Source organism: Thermobia domestica, chromosome 8 (assembly GCF_964235325.1).
Source record: "Thermobia domestica chromosome 8, izTheDome1.hap1.1, whole genome shotgun sequence".
In the NCBI taxonomy this organism is placed as follows: domain Eukaryota; kingdom Metazoa; phylum Arthropoda; class Insecta; order Zygentoma; family Lepismatidae; genus Thermobia; species Thermobia domestica.
Genome location: NC_137461.1, coordinates 187,921,776 through 187,938,038, shown reverse-complemented (window position 1 = coordinate 187,938,038; position 16,263 = coordinate 187,921,776). Strand labels below are relative to the sequence as shown.

At 36.4% G+C, this 16,263-nt stretch overlaps 1 protein-coding gene across 4 annotated transcripts in view; it reads right to left on the bottom strand.

Annotated features, from left to right (window-relative positions):
• The window catches only part of eys (eyes shut), a 1,117,243-nt gene that overhangs the window by 119,569 nt on the left and 981,411 nt on the right, over positions 1-16,263 (bottom strand). For all 4 annotated transcript variants that reach the window (XR_014132762.1, XR_014132763.1, XM_081769320.1 and 1 more), the window contains one exon: positions 8,496-8,733. Coding sequence is in view for 2 of the 4 variants with exons in the window: in XM_081769320.1 (XP_081625446.1) it covers positions 8,496-8,733 (238 nt within the window). In the remaining 2 variants the exon portion in view is untranslated. The remainder of the gene's footprint in view (positions 1-8,495; positions 8,734-16,263) is intronic.

Here is a 16,263-nt window from a genome sequence, read left to right as displayed (position 1 = left end):
ACCCTATTTTCTCAGTTGTAGTGCTTCGAAACTGATTCAGATTTGTGCTATTATCTAGTTTAGACTATGAAAGACATATTGCATCAGCGAGGCGCCAGTTGCTGCTACGTGACGACCCGCTCGGGAGAGTAATACTCCCGGAAGTACGCTTTTCCGCGCGCTACTCTAGCCAGCTGTTTTACGCGCTATCCTAGCCAGTTGTTTTAAGTTGGTCACAAAATTTATATCATGAAGTACAAGGGGAACAAAACGAGCCCTATATCATGGAGTACAAGGGCATAAGTACTACAACTACTTATCTGCACAAAAATAAATAAATCACTTTTTTAAGTATTATTTTCATATTATTTTAATTTAATAAGTGTTATAAAAATGTAAAAAAAATTAAAAAAAACTTTCCTCGGGCCGGGTTTGAACTCACGCCAAAAGAGACTTTTATTACCAACATATAACGTTAACCCACTCGGCCACGAAGGCCGACAGCAGCAAGCCTTTGATTTATGCTATTTTAATGCAACGTGGCAAGAAGTGGATAACGCCAACCAATCAGAACTGTGTTTCTCGTTTCTACTTCCGGGAGCATTACTCTCCCGAGCTAGTCCTGCTACGTGTGGTTCATGGCATGGCGAAATGTTGTTTTGCTGTAATTTCTTCTAATTTACTTCGTTCGCAGATTTAGAGGTATGTATTGAAACACTTAGTTGATTTTTATATTGTGTATACAGTGTTTTAGCGTAGTGTGTTAGTAGTAAGTTCATGCTAAATCTGTTTATATGAAACGACGTGAAACGGCTAAAGGTTCAATTTTTCTTTCTCGGCTTGGAATGGGGTAATTGCACGTATGTCGTCCATTGTGCGTGGTATTGCCCCTCCACGAAGCAGTTATCAAAAAAGTTTATGCTGCGTTTCTTTTCCTTTTTTATGTATATCGCAGATGCCATTACACTATATTAGGCAAACAGAGAAATGCAAATGGACATTGGAACAGCTACCAAACGGCATAGGAGCAATAAATGGTGGAAGAAAAATTAGAGACGTAGCAAATTATTTTGGGATACATGAAGCTATATTAAGAACAAAAATGAAAGCTGAGACTGTCTGCTCTAAGAAAATGGGAAGAAAAGCTGTATTCAGCTCAACACAAACAGCGGAACTTGCTGACCCCGCTTTACATTTAGCCAAGAGTTTTTACGGAATGTCTCCAAATGAACTACGCAAAATAGCTTATGAATACGCAGAAGCTAATAATATCAAACACAATTTGAATAAAGAAAGTCGAGTTGCTGAGAAGGATTGGTTGGAATTGTTTTTAAAGAAAAGTTCCACGATAAGGTTTAGGAAATCTGAAGCAATTAGTATAACAGGGTCGACGAATTCAATGAACAAGAGATGAAAGGGTATTTTAAAAACCTGACAGAAGTTACCGAAAAATATCATTTTTGCGAAGATTCGATCTTTAACGTTGACGAAACAGATATATTCACTGTATAGACACCAAGACGTATTTTGGATCCAAAGGGAATGAAACAGCTCGGAACACTAATATCATGGAAAAGGGGTAAAACCGATACAAAGCTGCCATGTCTTACATACCCCCTATGTTTATCTACCCAAGAAAATACATGTCACCAAAGCTGCAGAAAGAAGAATCTACTGGATCTATATATTCGTGGGTAGAGCAATGAATCTAGCGGCTACAAGATTTTGCTCTTATTGCGAAACCGATAACAGATGATCCAGTTCTACTTATTTTGGACGATCACACGAGCCATATTTCAATAGCAATTTACAATTTTGTAAGGAGAAATGAATTGTTACGGTTACAATACCACCGCATACCTCACATAAACTTCAGTCGCTAGATCTCACCGTTTTTGGTCCACTTAAAAAATATTTTAACAAAGAATGCACACTGGTTGCAAAGTGCTACGTTAATGAAAAATTTCTCCATATGATTTAGCTGAGATCTTTAATAGAGCTTATCTGAAAGCAGCAAATATGGACAAAACTGTTAACGGTTTTAAACAAGCGGGTATTTGTACTTTGGAGCCGGGCACTTTTAGAAAAGAAGATTTTGAAGCTGCTCAGCAATTCCAGGCCGTAGAACTTGAAGATGAAAGAGAGACTTCTGAAGAAGTGAATTTCCAATTGCTTTCCGATGCTCAAACTAATTATAGGCCTACGCCTAAATGAACAACCATCTTCGACGAAAATAGGGGTAAATCGAGAACATCGACTACCCGGAACATCATTACAGCAGTTACCATTGCTTGTCCAACCGTCTTCTTTACAAAATAAGGTTGCGAAAGTCTCACAGATTTTTCCCTTCCCCAGGTCTGCCGAGTCAACTCCTCGAAATAACAAAAAGCGTTCAGAAATCTTAACTTCCACTCCAACCAAACGAATATTGGAAGATGATGAATACAGAAAGAGCACTAAGCGAAGAAAGCACCAAGAAAGCAAAGTTGAGAAAAAAACTAAAGAATAAAAATTGAACGTTCCGACGTAGCTGCAAAAAGTAAAAAAAAAAAAACACATTTAAGTGGAGGGGTTCGAATCCATACTCATAGTTATTAAAAATACAATATCCACATGCCTTACACCTCTCGACCACGTTTCTATGTTAGCAAATAAGAGGCTTGTGTTTAGGTTAGGCTGGTCAATACGTTTTCCAAAGAGGCCCGGTTTAGCTCTGACGCAGCACAGGTGCGAGAAGGGAGAAGAGAGCAAAACACTTTTTCTCTCTCCCTAACCGTGTTATAAAGTGTAAATTAAACAGAAGATGTGAAACGCTAATAAAGGATTTGATCAATTAGAAACAAAATATATTGTAGTAATAATTTACCCTATTTGTTAATATCATGAATGTTATATTCTGTTTTTAAAATGACAGTCAAAGCAGAATGTATTGGACAATAAATGAGATATTGTAAAATTTCAATTTCGGTCCGATTTTATACTTTCGTGCTATGTGTTGCGTTATCCGTTAGAAGGTACTGATCAATTCTGGTTCACAGGAAGGAAATAAACTACTGTATAGTACTGGAGTTAATTTAATAGAGTTTAATTGTATAGGCAGTACTGAGGCTATTTGAGACAAAGTCTATTGCTAAAAAGTGAAATATGGGTTAATTTTAGGGGTTTATCCCAGATATTATATACCCACAGATGACTGAACCTGGAACACACGCATGGAAAGCATTAGCACTAGCAAATTAGCTATGAAGAGGTACAGCGTACCATAATTGTCAAGAATGAAGGCAAAAATTAAGAAGCGGAAACGACAGACTGTACGATAATAATACTTTCACAATTTAAATTTCACACTATTTATTTCGAGACTTGCGAGACGAGATCGAGATTTGATCCTCGAGACCGAGACCGAGATCGAAACAAGCATCTATTGACCAAGACGAGACCGAGACGGCGATTTTTGTCTCGAGACGAGACCAAGAACGAGACCGAGACGGCGATTTTTGACTCGAGACGAGACCGAGACCGCTATTTATCAGCCGAGACGAGACCGAGACTGTAGAAAGTCTCGTCTCGAAACCGTCCCTAAAGTTAAGCAAGCGTAAGCAGATTATTTACTCCTTCCCCATGGTAAGCTATTTTTTCTCAGGATCTGTTATGTTTCGTGGCATTCAGAGTCTGTTTTACTTCATTCAAAGTATGAAGTTTCCTTTCACATCTTTTGTCTGTTCGTGTTGCATGTTTTTTTAGAACGATTAATTAATTAGCAATATGTTCTGGCGGCGTTTGTTATCTTTAATGAACTTCTTGCGTTAAAGTTTTACATTATTTCTGTTAAGAAAATAATTATATACCTAATCCTGTGAAAAAGCAAACTATAGTATTCATTTCCTTTCTTCCTCGCTGAAATCCAGGACATTTAAGCGTCCCGAGAAATATTTTCGGGACGCCGAGACGCAGATCTCGATTCCGTGACGGTTCCGGATTTTCCGGGATGAATGGCAACCCTAGTTACTAACATTTTCCAAACAACACTTATATTTGTTGAGTGTACAACACATTAAAATTACTTAAGTTTAGGAACGCAGTGTTATTCAAACATTCCTAGCTATCTGTATCTAGTTATAAAGGCCTAGTACTTCTTTATTTATTTTAAGCAAAATGATGTAATAATTCCGTACGCTGCTATGGGAATACAGCATTTCGAAAAGAAGTGTATGGCCACGTGTACTTTGCATTTACTCGAAAAACATGCGGATTTATAAAGCCACTTCCTCTTCTACTCAGTCGGACTAGGTGCGAACCAACTGTGTCTCCTCTTGCCACGTTTCTGGTTATACTAAAGTAATGAGAGGAAGTTATCATTTAACATATACAGAATAAGTACAAAATATAAAATTTCCTGACAAAATTTAAACTTCAAATAATATCCCTAAATAGATTATTTTCTGGCTGACCCCGACACAAACATCAAATTACGCGTGAAACCCTCTAATTGGAAGCTGTATGTAATTTATTTTGTATTGGCAATCCGTCCAGTACATAGATTATTTCTTTTAGTTTTCCCTTTGTCATTATTATTTAATTAACTAGTCTCCCGGCTGCAGGAAAACATTGTTCTTCATTGATTTTTGCAAGTTCGTTACATGTATTTGCTTCTAATTCTCGTTGTGAATAGGATGACTGAAATTTTTGCGAAAATTTGACTTAAATCCAAGATACAGCTTTGGTGGCCAACAATTCGAGGCTCAGGAAAATATTTCCCATGCTTACTAAGCAAGTCACGGTCTACATCTATGCCAGGTTTGAACCACATCGAATGAGTTATGTAGGTTGCGTACGACATATACCTACTGTCCTTGAGATTGATTTCTTGAAAAAGAAATCAAATTAATGACTAAAATCCAGAACATCATCATATAAAGTGTATACAATACCTGTACAAAATTTATTCACTTTGGTTCACTTCTTCTTACTTTTCGGGTAACTTTATAAATTTTGGGGTGCGTTGTTTGGCCCTGAAACCGATTTTCCGCAGAAAATAAAACAAACTGTATTCCTTTATTTTTTGCGTATTGTCCATACACAAAATTATGTTGCAATTCTTCATGTCTTTTACACACATCTGAGGTACTGTTACTAGTACTTTTGGTATTTCGTGCTCAAAGGTTTGGACGGGTCCGTGTCCCAGCTAACCGTCTTTACCAGGAAAATGCGAAACCCGTATTCTCTTATTTTGTGTATACAATATCCGTACAAAATTTATTCACTTCTGTTCACTTCTTCTTACTTTTCGGGCATCAACTTTATAAATTTTGTGGTGCGTTGTTTTGCCACTGAAACCGCTTTTTCCGCAGAAAATAAAACAAACTGTATTCCTTTATTTTTTGCGTATTGTCCATACACAAAATTATGTAGCAATTCTTCATGTCTTTTACACACATCTGACATACTGTTACTAGACTTTTGGTATTTCGTGATCAAAGGTTTCGAGGGGTCCGTGCCCCACCCAACCCTTTCTTCCAGGAAAATACGAAACCCGTATTCCCTCATTTTATGTCTACAAAATCTGTGCACAATTTCATTCACTTCCGTTCAATTGTTCTTACCTTTTAGGTGTCAACTTTCAAATTTTTGGGGAGAGCTCTTGCCCCCTAAAACCCTTTGTCCGCAGAAAATAAAAACCACTATTCATTTGTTTTTTTGCGTATTGTCCATACACAAAGTTTTGCTGCAATTCATGTCCTTTACACGCATCAAATATACTGTTACTAGCAGTTTTGATATTTCATGATCAAAGGTTCGGAGAGGTCCGTTCCCCATCCAACCTTTTTCGCAGGAAAATACGAAACCCGTATCCTTATTTTACGTCTGCAATATCTACGCACAATTTCATTCACTTCGGTTCCCCCCTTCATGCCTTTCGGGCGTCAAAATTCAAAATTTTGAGTGGGTGTTTTTGCCGCGTAAACCCGTTCTTCCACAGAACATAGAAAACCCGTATTCCTTTATTTTTTGCGTATTGTCCATACACGAAGTTATGTTGCAATTCTTCCTGTCCTTTACAGACATCTGACATACTGTTACTAGCACTTTGATATTTCATTATCAAATCTTTGTAGGGGTCCGTGCCCCACCCAACCCTTTTTTCCAGGAAAATGCGAAATCCGTATTCCCTCATTTTACGTTTCCAATATTTGTGCACAATATCATTCATTTCGGTTCAGTTGTTCTTGCATTTCGGGTGTCAACTTTTAAAATTTTGGGTGGGGCCCTTATATTAAACCTTTACATTATGTACCTTTCTTGTTGTATCTGTTTCTTGCCATTCATCTTGTTTGAACTGCTTGAGTAAGTTCATTTTGCAACTTTTGATGTCATACAACTCCGTCACGATAATAAAATTGTCATTCTTAACAATTTGTTTTATTCTCTTATTTGCAGTTTGCCACACTGATATATTTGTTTTAAAATTGAGGTTTGGTCTAACGCCTTTCGAATTCGCAAGCAACCCAACCGCCCAGCTTTTTGGTTTGCCTGCTATTGCAGGAAAGGGAGAATAGCAGGTGATAATGCAGTTTTGGAATCGTGTATACATTCGTCTCATGATAGTAAATAGTTTATTCTGACAAGGACAGATAACAAAGTCAGAGACATAACTTGCATGACAGTTAGAGACAAGACAAATTGGCAAGCGCGAATTAAATAGAATCGCGTGGTGCATCAATAAAGAAAGAAAAGAACAATAACATTAATGCAATAACTTGTTGAATGTTGGTTTTCATTATTTTGAAAGATTGCTATGTAGTGGTAACAAATAGTGTAGCGTTAAACAATTTTGAATGCGTTTAATGTTTTAAATCAAGTCTGTCATACACCTCAATAGTTTTATGTATTGTTTTGTATCATGTAACGTTGTGATAATACGGTAAAAGTCAGTAATTTTGTCCTGTATTGAACAGTAATAATAATTAAAAATAAAATTATTACCATCAGTTCATTGTGGCAGCAACTCTTGTATATGAGAATCATTCGTCTCTATCTGAAAATATTTGTAACAACTATCAATAAAAATAGGGAGCACGGTGGCTCAGTGGTAGAGCGTTCACCTCCGGTGCTTGGGGTCAATGGTTCGATCCCACCTCGCGCCGTGTGAACATTGTGGTGGACAAACACCGTGCTTGTGGGTTTTCTCAGGGTTCTCCCGTTTCCTCCCACTTTCTTCATTCCACCATTTCATTCATTTCTCATCATCACCGTCTCCTTTAGCCTAACCGGCATAATCGTGGGACGTAAAACTGAAATATTTCATTTCATTTTATCAATAAAAATATGTGCTATATCAGTATTCGATAGTTATATTTTGAGGTAAACCAATATGTTAACTATCTTTACCACCATCGAACGCCTTGCATGCCTTCCATTTCTTGTACTTACGGCGTGCGCTCCTCCTACTATATCTACGTAATGTCTGCAATTGGGAAACTTAGATGGTGCAATGGTCTTCTTTTAATTGTAGTTCCTTTGATCAACGCATCTTCGCATCACAAGACTTATTAGCGTCGCATTTAAAGATTGTGAGATTTACCTATAGTTAAGGCGACCATATGTCCTATTTTGACCGGGGCAGTCCCGTTTTTGGATCGTGTCCCGGCCATACCGCCAGTAGATGAAAAAAGTAGTATTTGTGCACGTGAAAAAAGCAAATAACAAACGCAGTACTTTTACTCCTTGGAAAGGTACTAATAATTAATAATAACAAAGAGGGAAGAATTGAATGAAAATTCCCTATATATAGCAGCATCATGTCCTACTATGTTGTAAGTTAAATGTTGTAAGTTAAATTCCAAAGAAGCTAAGTTGAAGAAAGCATTACATTGGTGGTCAAGGAGCTTTGGCTTGTAAAAGGTAAAACGCTTATGGTATTTGTTAAACATCGAATTCCAGTGTTCTATTTGTATAGGGAACAACTTTCGACGTAAGTTCATGCTCTACTTTGACACAACTGTACAATAACAGGGAGACAATAAAGATTTCTTCTAGTAGCTAGCGTACCCGCTTTTCGTGTGTGGGATTCCGGATTCGATTCCCGTGGAATACTATTAAAATTTTCTGAATGCATTTTGGTGGTTTGGGTTCCGCTTTAAACTGTAGATGCATGTCTCATATAGCTGAAAAGGGATGCTAAAGTTCAATAACCAACAATAAGAAATTTGATACTATTGTGAGCCTAGTCATTCTGTATTATGTGTGATATTCTTAGTCTCTGATGTTTATAAGACGTTTGCGCAGAACGCGTCATCAGTCAATCAAATTGTACAACGGAACTTAATAAAGATAAGCGAATGAATGATAAAATTATTTTTTCTCTGTAAATATATGCTTGTTTTCTTTTCAAAATATATTCACTATCATTTAGATGGTTTATATTCACATTTTAATTCATAATTAACGAAACGTTTTTTTACGAAAGCAATTCAACAGTATACAATAAAAGAAAGCTATGAAAGCAACACACTTACCAATATATATTAAAGCACTGATCGGAGGTAGCTCAATGTCGCTGATTTCTTGATAAACTAATTCTTGGTTACTCCAAACAGTCATATTACTTTTAGACCATATTATAAGTACATCATGCCAATAACCGTCTCCAACAAACGCTGAAGGTATCAATATTACACGACTATCATCTGGCGATCTCGACCAAACCAACTTAAGAAGACCATTATCTAAGCCAAGTCCAAAATATTTGCCATCCTGTAAATTTACGAGTTACAAAATATCAAAGATTAGTATTAATGTGGGATTATAATTAATGTCTTTGAAAATTAATAGTATAAATATTATTACAGAACAGAAACAATTTTGTCATTCTGCAAATAGCTGGAACAAATTTAAAGGTTATTTGTAGAAAAATAACGTTACAAATAGTATATAGCATGTGTTAGAAGGGAGTAAATAACAGTAGATGCAATCTGCTAGTTAACAATGTATTTTGCATTTGCAGTACATAAGTAAACAAATATTCCGTCCCAACAGAATAAAAACTAGGCCTATTATTTATTATTGGCAACGAACGATATACTTTAAGTAAGCGATTTTTTCGAAAACTATATATGAGAATTGATCTCAAACATCCATTGTGTTCAGGTCAATGTCGTGTATGAATATACAGGATGACAGGCTATTCCAATTATTCCCTGAAAGGCGTTATTTTACAACTAATTTGGAATAAATTTGTCCCTAGGAATCGGGGTCGAAAATCATTAGTTTGCCCTGCACCGTGCACTTCCAACTCTTTCCGTCATGTACCAAGATGTTGTGCTCAACTGTACGATTGGAGTAACTCCGCAATTCCGTTTGCAGAGCCTTCAGATTAAACCAAGTTTGTACCTTCCTTAGATGACAATAGAACCAACGCCCACTTCTGATAACACAGCCTGCCGTATCAGATATCTTAATTCCACCTTGCACATGCAAAACCTGTAGAACACTGTCCTGCAGGTGTTTTGTAAATAGGTCGTCTTCCTGCAGTTATTGTGCTTGTAAGGGCAATCGCAAACATCCTATGACAAAATATTACTGTGAAGAAGTCGATTGTGATTAAGTAAATTATACCCAATTGCAATGATTAAGAACAAACCATTAGTATTATATTTACTTTATTTTTAAATTAATAGGCAAACTTTAAGGCAACAGTTGCGATACGTTAGGCAACTGATTGATGATGATTCTTGTTTAGTTAAAAAGAGTGGAAATATTGAAAATCATGTACAGTTCGCTTGTAAAACGAAGAAGTATTTTTAAACAACACGTGAAGATGTGGGCGTTATTTGTCATTGGAAATTGGTTGGATTAACATCAGTAACACAAATATTCAACAAATGAAGGTAAGTGCAAATAAAGTTGTAGTAGTTCTAATATATTTATTTCAGTTACGTTTATTAACAATAAGATAATCGTTTTACAACTATAGATGCATTTTAAAAAATATTATCCATAATACCAAACTCAAATTGTCTTTAAACTTATTCCAAAGAGCTCCAAGCATAAAAATTGGTATCAATATAAATAAATGAATATACTAACTAGTTGTACCCTGTATTTGCTAATTGGACTTATGAGGGGTAGATAGGGGATATTAAATTTGCCCATTTCTCCAGTGTATATTTTCTTAAAAGAAAGTCACATATTTAAACTTTGAGGAACGATGGCAACACTGTTATCTGCTATACGCAGGAAAACATCTCACATATACGCTAGACATTGAGAACAGTCATATGAAAGCAATGAATGGCGTAGGTGGAATAGCAAGGGAGATAAAAAAAAATTCGATAGCTCGTACCACTCTCCACTCTTTTTGTATATTTGTCGTCTACCTTCGCGTTGTCTGGCAGCCTTAGCGACGTCCCTGTTTGTCACAGGGACATGAACAATACCTTGTTGGAAAGCTTATAGAAAACAGATTCCAACTAGGTAATTTTTGAGCTCCCTATAACCAAGCCATAAAAGAAGAAGAAGAAAATAAAAATTAAAAAAAACACAATTTAACTTTGTTGGACTCTGGCAACACTGTCGTACACAAGGGAGGCACAAAAGTCATCTCCCTGAAATCTGTGTCTTATAAGCTTTCCAACGAGGTATGGTTCATGTCCCTGTGACCAAGGATCTTATAAAATAGAGGATGTGCCCTTACAACCAAATCTTGAAGCCATACGTCACAGTTTCGCCACCCCTACTCTGCCCACTCCTCCCAGTAGGACTGCAATGTTTTGAGCCAATAATCATGGCGGGAACGAAAGTAGCCAATCAGACTATGGTGGAAACCAGAGTAGCGAATTAGACGTGCCGATACTCGGTTGTTTTTTGGCTTCATCGATTTAATAGGATGACGATACATATGGGCAGATCCTCTATTTATAACATCCTTGCCTGTGACAATTAGAGGTGTCGCTAGTGCTGCCAACGTGACGGAAGTCCATCGGAAAAGATGTACAGAGTAACCATCGGAGGTGACTTTGGCGTACGAAGTTACGAATTTTTATCTCTCTTGCTATTGTATCTACGCCCTTCATGTTTTTATATAATTGTTGCCAATATATGGTGTACATATGAGATTATTTTTTCCTGCGTACGACAAACAACAGTGTTGCCAGCGTCCAACAAATTGTACAAGTTTGTTTTTCTTCGAAATGTATTTTCTTCTTCTTCCTTTTTTTACGTGTTGAGCACAGGGGGCATAAAATTTACCTCGTCGGAATTTGTGTTCTATAAGCTTTCCAACGAGATATAGGTCATGCCCGTGTGACAATCAGGAGGGCTACTAGGACCGTCAACGTGAAAGTCTATTATTTTCTGCGCCCCATCCCTTTTTCCCCTACCCAAACTGTTAACCACGCTGACGGCGACGATATCACTCTTCACGATCACTATAGTACCTATAACAATAATCAGAAATAAAACTGCGTTAGGCTTTCCATGCATGCTCAACCCCCTCCCCTCAGATCCTGGATTATATGTCAATGCTGGTGGCAAATAAAAGCATATTCTTATTAAAAATGCCGTATGAAATACCGAAAGGGAAGATGCATTTCTATTATTTCGGAATATATGGGATACACAGTTTGTTTCAAGGATAAGTACTATAGCGCAGGAGATCCGGTTTAAATTCCTGGTGGGAACTGATAGCTGATGTGGTTCGATTCTACGTTAAGCTGTACGCTGACATCTCATACAGCCTCGCTGCTAGAAAGGGACTCAAATAAAATCAAATCTGGATAAAATACGAGTATGTGGAATCTAGATATTGAAGGCAAAAGGAAAAAACTTTATGTTCTAACAGATCAGACTAGTAGAAATCTTTCGAACTCCTCGCCATTGTTACCTCTATTGTTCCGATTTCTGGTCACATGTTCAAATATTCGTTATTTTGTTCAGGACGAACGGCTCAGGGGTTAAAACCTCAATTGCTCCGCTCCTAATTAACCTAGATATATATGATTTAGGTGTCTCTTCCGGAAGAATGAAACTTTCCAACGGTATGCATTTCTTTCACATCGGGGGTCCAACAGCGGAAGAGTAGGGGCGGAAATTTGGATGCTTTAAGTCCCCCCTTCCCTTCAGCATTTGCAGAGGGAAACTCTCCCCCAAATGAGTTACAAGCATAAAAAGTGGCATCAATAAAGATAAATACATATCCTAACTAATGATACCCTGTGTGTGACAATTCTTGCGCAGAACAAATAACCGTGTTGCCAACTTCAATAAAATGTATTTTTCCCATTTTTCTTCTTCTACTACTTTTAGGGGGTGGGTACGGGGGACACAAAAGTTACCTCGTTGGAATATGTGTCCCATAAGCTTTCCAACGAGATATGGCTTATGTCTCTGTGACGATTGGGAGCGTCAGGGTAGATCAACATATTTCGAAAATATATACAGGATTCTCGTAGGAAAACTCTTTTGTAATTTTTTCTCACTTAGTATTCAACTTTAGCCCTTCATTCTTTTACATAATTATACCCAATATCTGGCATATACGTGAAAATAGTTTTTCCAGCATATGATTAATAACAGTGTTCCATAGTTCTACAAGCTTCGAAATTTTTTATTTTATTTTTATTTTTTATTTTTTGAATTCCTTCTTATTGTTCTTTTACAAGTTGATCACGGGAGGCACAAAAGTTACTTAATTGGAATTTGTGTCCCATTAACTTTCCAACTAGGTATGGCTTATATCATTGTGTCAATTAGGGGAATGCCAGAATTCCGTCTACCTAAAGGGTAGACCAAAATATTTACAAAAATATGTACAGGGTGATTCTGGCAGAAAACACGTTCGGATTTTTTTCTCATTTGGTATTGAACTCTCGCCTTTCACTTTTTTCCATGATTGTACCCAATATCTGGCACATACGTGAAAATAATTTTTCCAGCGTATGACCAATAACAGTGTTCCATAGTTCTACAAGCTTCGAAAAATGTATTTTTTTAAAATTATTTTCTCAATTCCTTCTTATTGTTCTTTTACGTGTTGGTCACGAGAGGCACAAAAGTTACTTAATTGGAATTTGAGTCCCATTAACTTTCCAACTAGGTATGGCTTATATCATTGTGCCAATTAGGGGCGTTAGGGTAGACCAGGAGGATGTAATTACATTTAGGATATCAAAAACAAATTGATAAGTTAATAAATAAATTACAAGTATTATATTGGAATAATAAACACGGGCACATTGTATCACACACACGTAACCTTGTAAATCAACTATGTTCGCTTTCTATCATTTCCACTTACCAATCACTCAGTTTTAGTACACTGAATTATGAACTACAATTACGTGCAAATTGTATTGTATATGGGTAGACAAGCTAGTTGTGCTATACTAACGACATATTTTTAGGAGAAAATCAATAGTATTATGGAATTCATTTCAATTCTTCAAACGCCTTACTTGTTTATCAATATTGCGCATATCTTGAATTATTTTAGTCTCCTTAGTTTATGCTCGTTCAAAACGATCTCTATTTTCCTGCCTTCAACTCGTTTTTGTTTATTTTCCTCGTTCTCGCCTGGCTTTTTTATTGCTTCTGCGAAACGAGCATTTCGTGCATAATAAATCATGAATTTCCTTATAATGTTTTAAGCCCACCAAAACAACCTACTGAATCATACATAAGTCTGTGTGCTACTAACGTTTGTTCTAAATTATCTGTTATATATTGGACATTGATTGCAAATTCTGTTTCTAGATTTGGATTTTCACGAGAGAAAATCAATACCATTCTAAGATCGTTTTTCATATCAGTGCACTCTGAAGTATCCAAAATCTTCAGCCAGAAGACATCCAAACACTGGCCAGCTCTAGATTGCTGATTCATATTTGTTCTATAATTTGGATCCGAAAAACTCTTTAAACTGCTTCGTAACTCTATCTGCCTTATGCTAATCTAACCAATTATTTTCAACGAGTTCAGCTAAAAGAGACTTCATGCTATTCACTTCAACGTCAGATCTTGCAGAAACATTACAATCCAAACACGAAAGAGTTCTAGTTAGTTTATAATTTAAAAGTGATTAAGAACAAATTTCTGAATACACTTTCTACTATTTCGGCGAAAATAAAAATGTTCGAACCCTTTATAAGTTGACACATCTTAAAGACAGTGGATGCAGGGAAACCAACGTCGACGATTTTCACAGAAAGAAAATTTTCTTCGTTCTTCACTTTAGTTCGTATATATGAACCCGATAATTAAGTGTCTATTTTTTTAACATTTTTTTTTCTATTCGATAAAGTGTTGTAAAGTAATCGAAAGACAGAAGTGTCAGTCTGAAATTCACTAACAAAACAAGGATTTTTTTTAAAAAAAAGTGTATGCTTTAGAATAAGCATTTTGTCTTCTTCCAACATACCTGAGACGATCTGATAGCTCGGAGAGTTGAGAATTTTATTATCCTTCCTGACACCTTGAATTTACGACAGAAGCTACGGATAAATAACAATGGCCTCCTGAGCAACCATATTATTTTCAAGCCAAAACAGACAATTTTCAGCGGAAAATTTTCTGAGCCTCTATAAGAGAGTACTCTGCACGGCGTTTTGGAACAACCTTAAACAAAGCTTTTTATAATTCAACAATTCTTCAGTTCATTACCAAACCTGCAGTCTTAAATGCACCATGCGAAGTAAATAACTTACAGACTCCCAGATCAAGTATTACAGGGTCATTTGGCGACATCATGATATTAGACTTGAAAGTAGATGCAGAAATGTAAATTGGAGCAATGCCTTGAAATTTTGAATGTTTTTTTCAAAGTTCAATGACGAAAGCACTTTTTTGAAAGCAAGTATAGGATTCGAAACTGTACATCTCCTAAAAGTGCCAATGTCAAACAATGCGTCCACAATTGCCCTTCCACAGTGCTCCAAAATCACACATTTATACCTCCTTTAACAACTGAATTAATTCATTTCTATTGCATGATAACACATAAACAAAAGGTATGGTATCTTTTCACCTTTGAACTGGATTTTTCGGACAATTTCACTGCCTGGGAATATAAATATGAATATTCTGAATCCTCAGCAGCAGGGCGCATTGATGTGTGTCTTTACACTTTCGATACACCATATAGTAGGGGCACAGTTGTAAGTTCGTATGCAAGTTGATGATATAAACATCCCGTTTGCGACATTCGATTATTCTCCTGTTTCTTATGAACAATTGTTACGGACAGACTTTCTTTTATTACTGTTAAGGGTCGGTGGTGCGACATTATTGTTTTAAATGTACATGCCCCAACAGAAGATAAGGATAACGATATAAAAGAGTTTTTACGAAGAAGTGGAACGGATATTTGACCAACTCTCGCGATACCATATGAAAATTCTATTAGGGGATTCCAATACACAAGAAAGCGACAAAACTGATTGTAATAACTATCGAGGTATTTCTCTTCTGTCAACATCCTATCAAATCCTTTCAAACATTCTACACTAGCAAGATTGTGTAATGTACCATTACAGTTGAGAGTAATGGCAACTTTTTTTTACTCACCCTGTACCTATTAATTTTTTTCAATTCGATTTCGGTTTAGTTACACAATGTATTCATCCTCTTTACTTCAAATTAACGTAATGAATCGAAAAGTCTCATTAGGAATCATATTTTCACGGAATAATATATTTATTTATACTTTGATTAATTGTAAATTCCATTTTCGCATATACAAGTTGAATAGTTACAAGGTTTACCATTCTGACGTCATACCGAAACATAGTTCCGCCATTGGATATAAATTTTCTTAATTTCAGACCAATGTAGAATTTGGCCAGGTAACTAAAACCTTCCCTCACCCCCTCTCACTAGTCCATAGTCACTTTCAGATCCGGTTATATCTGGATTTCACCAATTTCTATTTGCTTTGTAATTTCCGCGGCTGAAAGACTCCGCCCTTAATGGTGGAATCCTCCTATCCCTGTCGTTTTCGGCGCAATGTTATCATTCTTACCGTGGACGCTTCTGGAAGCACATCTTGTAACATTAACTACCACATCTCTTCTGGAAAGGACTGAAATTTTAATGAAATCAAGGTAAAATCCAGTTTAACTTCATAATTAAACACTGACAACGGCGTAGGAGCCCAAAAAATCTACATTTTTATTAAAGAAACAATTAACAATTCAGCGAAATTCCGGATTTTGGTTTACAAAACGCCATGCTGCTGCCAAGCTAGAATAGGCAGAATGTAAGAGTGATTTTAGGTTCCTTTTCTTTTAAACT